Source organism: Acyrthosiphon pisum, chromosome X (genome assembly GCF_005508785.2).
Source record: "Acyrthosiphon pisum isolate AL4f chromosome X, pea_aphid_22Mar2018_4r6ur, whole genome shotgun sequence".
NCBI lineage: Eukaryota > Metazoa > Arthropoda > Insecta > Hemiptera > Aphididae > Acyrthosiphon > Acyrthosiphon pisum.
This window is the reverse complement of record NC_042493.1, coordinates 47,428,227-47,434,588: the sequence shown is the minus strand read 5'-3', so window position 1 is coordinate 47,434,588 and position 6,362 is coordinate 47,428,227. Positions and strand designations below refer to the sequence as shown.

Genomic DNA, 6,362 nt, shown 5'->3' with positions numbered 1-6,362 from the left:
AAAATTTAATAATTATTTTGTAGTTAAAAATTTATAAAATGTTCAACTTTTATATCTAAGGATTGAAAATTTAAAACAAGATTTCACGTAAATATTTAATTCTGTTACCAAAAATTCTAAGAAATACATAAGCACAGTTTATTTTTATAGTCATTTTAAGTTCAAATTTGGACGAAATTACATATTAAAAAACCTGGAATAACTATTTTAGTTATTTTGTTGTGATTGTATAATATTACTTGTGGGTACTTGAAACTTCTAAAGTATACTATCATATATCTATGATAGTACCACGGTTTGTTGTTGATGTATAACGCGTTACCTAATGGATATTGTGATATGATTGATTTAGAATTTATTATTGATACCTATTATAGGTCAATTTTTTTTTAATACTATAGATAAGTATACCTATAATAGGTATGTCTAATACCTAGACTGACAAACCGTCTCCGCTCAGAATCTTTTTTCTTATACAGTGATATTATATCATTGAATTCAAATTTAATACTATCCATTATACAGTGACCCACTTGTAACCTACTGTACAGCAGAGCGAAATCCACTTACCCACCTTTTTTTTTTTTAAATTGTATTGGATGCATTAAAAAAAATATATTTTGGGGATAAAGATGGGCCCCCAAAATCAATGGGCTCCGGTACGGTGCCTCCCTTGCCCCTCCACCTAATCTGGGCTTGTTTGTATGGGGGACAAGCGACATTCTTTTAAATTGCATTAAATATAAAACAGAAAATTACCTTTATGTGTATTCGTTTTAAAAATTGTGAAAGGTTAGCTTAATATTCCAGATACAAATATCAAGACTGTAATATATGACCAGGAATTTGATAGTGCACAAATCATTAAAAAAAAAATGCACGGTAAAAAAAAATTTAAATTACCAAGAAGCATAAAAAATTACAAAAATTAATTACATTTAAAAATAAATCGAAATGAATTTATGTTTTCCTAACTTATTTCATTGCTGGTTGACGATAAGAAAACAAATAGGTAAAGGTAACCAATGCTTCCAGCCTGACGGCAGCATTGTAAGAATATACAAAAATATAGGTAGGTAGGTACCTAGTATTATTAAAAAAAGTCACATCAACACAAAATTATTTTTAATAAGGTGCGCGGTCTGGATTGAATTTAAACCGGGCCTGGGGCAATAATGTTTTAGAACTACTGATTTATATAAATAATTAAAGGGTTGGATTAAATTACATATTATATAATTTTTTTTAACAAAACAATATGTTACATAAAAGTATGACTCAAAACGAGAAACATACAAATAATACCAACAAAAAAAAGTAATATTAAAATGTCTTTCATTGATCTTTTGTATCATACAAAAACATAAGAAAAAAATGCATTAAGTTTTGGGCTTAAATATTACCTAATTATTACTGTATTTCAAAGTCTAATCTTTAACGTATAATTTATTGAGTTGGTACTTTTTTATTCTTTAAGTCAATACTATTCGTATTACAATTTATATATGCCCCTATAATTAACCTAATATAATAATAAGTAATAACTAACAAAACGATGAAAGTGCACAGTAGTTAATAATATTAATAATATAATGATATTTTAAATTGTTTCCTTTTGGCAAGTGGCAAGGGTCCCCCATTCCAATGTAGAAAACAAAGTTGTGGCCCCCAAAATCACAATCACAATTCATCAAAATCCCGAAAATTTGAAAATTATTTTTCCAGTTAAAAAGGCATAAAAGTTTTTTCTTTTCATAGCTAACATTAGAAATTTTAATATAAAAGATTCCCAAAAAGTTTTTTACCGTTATCAAAATAAAAAGTTCACCGGAAAATTACGGTTACGGTATGATATATTTTCGATTTTTATTAATTTTTTTTCACTTATTAAATCTGATTATTTATATAAGTATGCTAGGATGGTAAAACGTTGACGAAACAGAATCGTTTTCGTATACAATGATTTATCATTGAATTTCAACCTAATACATCCGTTACAATTACATGCTCGACAACTGCTGTAGTTGTTCACCTTTTTTTCTATGAAATATAATATCATATTATCATAATAACGTGTTTAAAAAAGTTATAGACTGTATTTTTATTCAAGTTCCTACCAATTTACCTAAATTTCCAGTGATTTTTATTTTATACTTTATCATTCGATCTATTACTGCATTGACCGCTTTGGTTTTCACCAAATATTTGTATAGAAAAAGTCAACCAAGCTTTAAAGTCAAGATAGAAAGTGCAATGATTTTAAAAATAGCTGGGTAAAATCTTAACGCCTACTTGAAAAATAATTAATTTGTATTCGACAATTTTGCAAAAACTATAGTGTAGAGTACTCATTTAATCGTTTTGGATGACCTGGATTTTACATGGTTATAATAGATAATTTTCTAAATATAGGAACCTACCAAAAAAATATTCCAAGCCGAATTCTGGTTAGGTACAAGAACTTCATAATAACAAGATACATTTACATAATAATATACCATATGGGAGTTTTGTTGGGACGTCCATGTTTGGGTCATTAACCCCTGTTTTTCACTACAATTGGTGTTATTATAAAATTGCTAGTTACTGAATTTAACTCAATTAAGTGTTAAACTTAATTTATAGTTCTAACCCATTTTAACAGGTTTTGGCCTGGTAAAAGTTCTTAACTAGGTGAGCCGGCACTTAGGTACCTACCCCATCCGGCACAATAAACGATTTCTACTGTATGCCTATATCTGCTACCGGATACAATTAGTCCAATGACCGTTATTAATTATTATAGCTTAGAAACTAGCGGTTAAAATCATTATGAATACGACAAAGCTATTGCTATTTTGATAAATCCACACAAAAAACTTGTTTCCTTTCCATCCATGCACATCATGAGCACTGATTTAAAATAAAAATAGTCATATGTCTAATAATACTCAACTATTTCACTACATATTATGTTTTGTCTCTATTAGTGAAATGATGTCAATGGGCTATTCAAAACCGTGGCCACAAGTTATTAAAATCCTTACTGGAGGAAAAACGAGTGAAATAGACCCACGGCCTTTGATTGAATATTTTAAACCACTCACACACTGGCTAATTAATGAAAATAAAGCAGAACGAATAGGATGGTCTAGATTAAATGAAGACATAGGTAATCCAATTATATAAACCTAAACCAAAATGTTATACGACACTAATCTTGTTTGTTTTATTGATTTCAGCACTGTTTGAGCCCTTGTCGAAGGCTAACAATTACTATTCAGTCAACAAATACTTAATTATATTAGTTGTTTTTAACATATTAAAAAATGTTTACCATTAATTTAATGTTTAATAATACTTAAACATTTTTTAATTTTAATTTTTAATGTAGTTTTAACCCAATTTGTTCCGTATTATTAATGTTATGTATTGTAACTCATTGGTAAAATATTTATGTAAAATAGGTACATTAAAACGTTTTGTTTTACCTACTTCTATAATATAATTTATCCATTTACTTAATTTAAAATAAAATGAAGGTTGTATGATTTAAAAACACGTTTTATTTTAAGTGTTTGTAATATTAATGACTACAAAGTACAAACACCACAATATGTTGTAGGACTATCAATAATAAATATTATAGCCATAAGTCATAAACCTATAAATAAAAAATACTGCAGGCGAATAAACCTAACCACACATAAGGGGTCCGATTGACATGAAATATGGTACACACTACACAGACATTCAATACCACCAGGAATCCAGGTAAACAAAGACAAATATTTGTACAGCAAAAATAGGGGCCAATATTTTTTACAGTTCAAAAAATTGTTTTAGAAAAATAATATTACTCACGAGTAATATAGTTATCTACTTATACTATGTTAAAATATCCTGTACTGAAATATCCAAGTCGAAGTTAAAAATTCGATTGAAAAGATCAAATTATAAAAAAATATGGAAAATAGCCATTTTAAAAACGAAATAATAATAATTAGATTATTTGAGTATATGATGGTCAAAATGTCAAATATTTATAATATATTATTATTTAATGAACAACTATTACTAACTACTAATACCTACCTATAATATTATATTAATGTACAATAAGAGTCGTATAAATTGTTTTTATAATTTATTTTGAAAGCGTTTCAAATTCGAACTATGGTGAATGTGTGTTTATAGTTAAACTATCGTCGTTCAATTCGATAATGTTTTAAGTATTACCTATATTTTGAATGAAGAAAATAATTGATCCAAAAATGTCTTATTATAATTATTATTATTTTCTTTATTATAATATATATTATGAGGACATATTAATTTCAGTCAATGCCACACATAAACCAGGCGTAATATGAATTTAACACAAATGCATAGCTGTAATCATATTTGCCTAGCTGCGAGGGGCACCGATGCTATTTCTAAAATGTATTTTATCGGTACAACGTTGCACAATACAACACCATAATATGATTATTGAACTACTGAAATTTGATCATAATCATCATTGCAACAGCCAGTTACTGTCCGTTACGGTGTCACAGTTATAGCCACTAGTAGAATCACTTATAATATTGATTATAGCTGTGGTAATAAGCCTAAACCTACATTATTATCATGGTGTTGTAATTTAATTTTGGTCGTTAGTCTGTACCTACCTAACTGATTCCAAAAGCTGGCGATATCGATTCGGTGACTAATAAGTAATAACTATACGTGTTTACCCTAGGGCTCACAATCATATTATTATGTTTGTCTTGATTTATTTTGAGACTATATACACATGACCTTTTGGATTGGGGTAGTTTGATTAGAAAAAAATTATTGTTTCGTACGTAAAATGTTTTAATTCATACGACCGTTGAGCCCTAGCTACTAGCGGGCCTTTGTTTTGTAATGTTGGTGGTCTGATGATTTTTTAATACAGTAAAAAGTTGTCGAAAGTCGTGTTTCGCTGCAGTCTAGTTATCAGTTACCACCGGTCAAAATACGTAAATTTCCCCAGCCCCACCCATTTCTAATTTTCCAAATTTGTCTACGCAATAATTAGCACCTTATTAGGATGGAGTTCATAATTTGAAATATAAATTTATTAATTAATATTTAATATGAAATAATACACTTTTGTGCAAAATCCATTATTAAGGTGACCACCAACACGCAATATAGTATCATTGTCGAAGAATGGGTTTAATGACTGCAAATTTTTATTACTGATCATTTTTATTTTTATTTTAATAGGTATACCTAATTGAAATATTATTTACAAAACTCAATATATACGCAAACACACGCTGAAAATGACTTAATTTCAAATATTTTCCACACAGTTGTACAAAATAATTTTTTTTTTATTAATTCATCGACTATTACTACTTAGCTTTACTGTTACCACTCACATAGCATCTCCTCGTCTTCGTGTATTTGATATAGTGCTTCCCAACTCACCTGCTCGTCCGTCAACCATGGGCCTGCTGGATCCTTTTTACCACAAGGTACATTTTTGTATATCTTGAACATCACACCCCTGGATAAAATGTCGGCCGGGTTCTCTTTTATATTAAAATACGCGCACAGTGACGTGAACTTATGAACCTTACTCACACAGTTGGCTACGAATGGTCTCCAACGCATTGCATTCGCCACGATCCGCGCTAATACCACTTTGGACTCACTTCAACAATAAGTATTTATAACGCTGATTCGTAACGCCGGAACAATTGACCGCAGATCTCAATTTGACTAATAATATTAGTACATATTATGTAATGTACATGAGAAAATATTTTGAATTAAGGGTAGTTCATGTGTTACCAAAATATCTCTGATTGTTTTAAGGAAATAGGCATGCAAACACTTTTTGTGTTATACCACTTCATTGTATTTTAGATGTGAAAAACATGAAATTTGGAATTAAAAAAATATGGTTAAAAACTGGGTGGCGCGCGGGGGGAACACCCAAGATTGCTAACACTAAGCGCACTCATATACTATCATTCTGATATACCTACTGATATACTTATTTATACATATAACCAGGGCTCTAGACTTCTAGCACTAAAAAACCATGAAATATGCGCTATAATATGCCTTAAAAAATTTTAAAATATGCACTGTAATATGCTCAATAAAAAAATGTAAAAAAATTTATTTTGAATAATTCTAATTGTAAAAATATTTATTTATAGGTATTTAATTAATAATTACATAATCTAATTTTAAAAAATATTCCCGAGTTTTCTTCTTTTTGTCGTCCATTGTACATGTATGATTTCTTCATTCTGTAAACATTTTTGGGTAAATTCATGATCAGTAGTAAATAAATATTATAATTATTTATAAATTATAAATTTTAGTTTATACCTTGA

At 28.8% G+C, this 6,362-nt stretch overlaps 1 protein-coding gene across 1 annotated transcript in view; it reads left to right on the top strand.

The window, feature by feature from the left end:
• LOC100164692 (angiotensin-converting enzyme-like) overlaps nucleotides 1–3,362 on the top strand; it is a 26,349-nt gene extending 22,987 nt beyond the window's left edge. The window contains exons 14-15 of the mRNA XM_029486763.1: nucleotides 2,970–3,151; nucleotides 3,222–3,362. Coding sequence (XP_029342623.1) covers nucleotides 2,970–3,151; nucleotides 3,222–3,322 — 283 coding nt within the window. The 3' untranslated portion in view covers nucleotides 3,323–3,362. The remainder of the gene's footprint in view (nucleotides 1–2,969; nucleotides 3,152–3,221) is intronic.
• The last annotated feature ends 3,000 nt before the right edge of the window (nucleotides 3,363–6,362 follow it).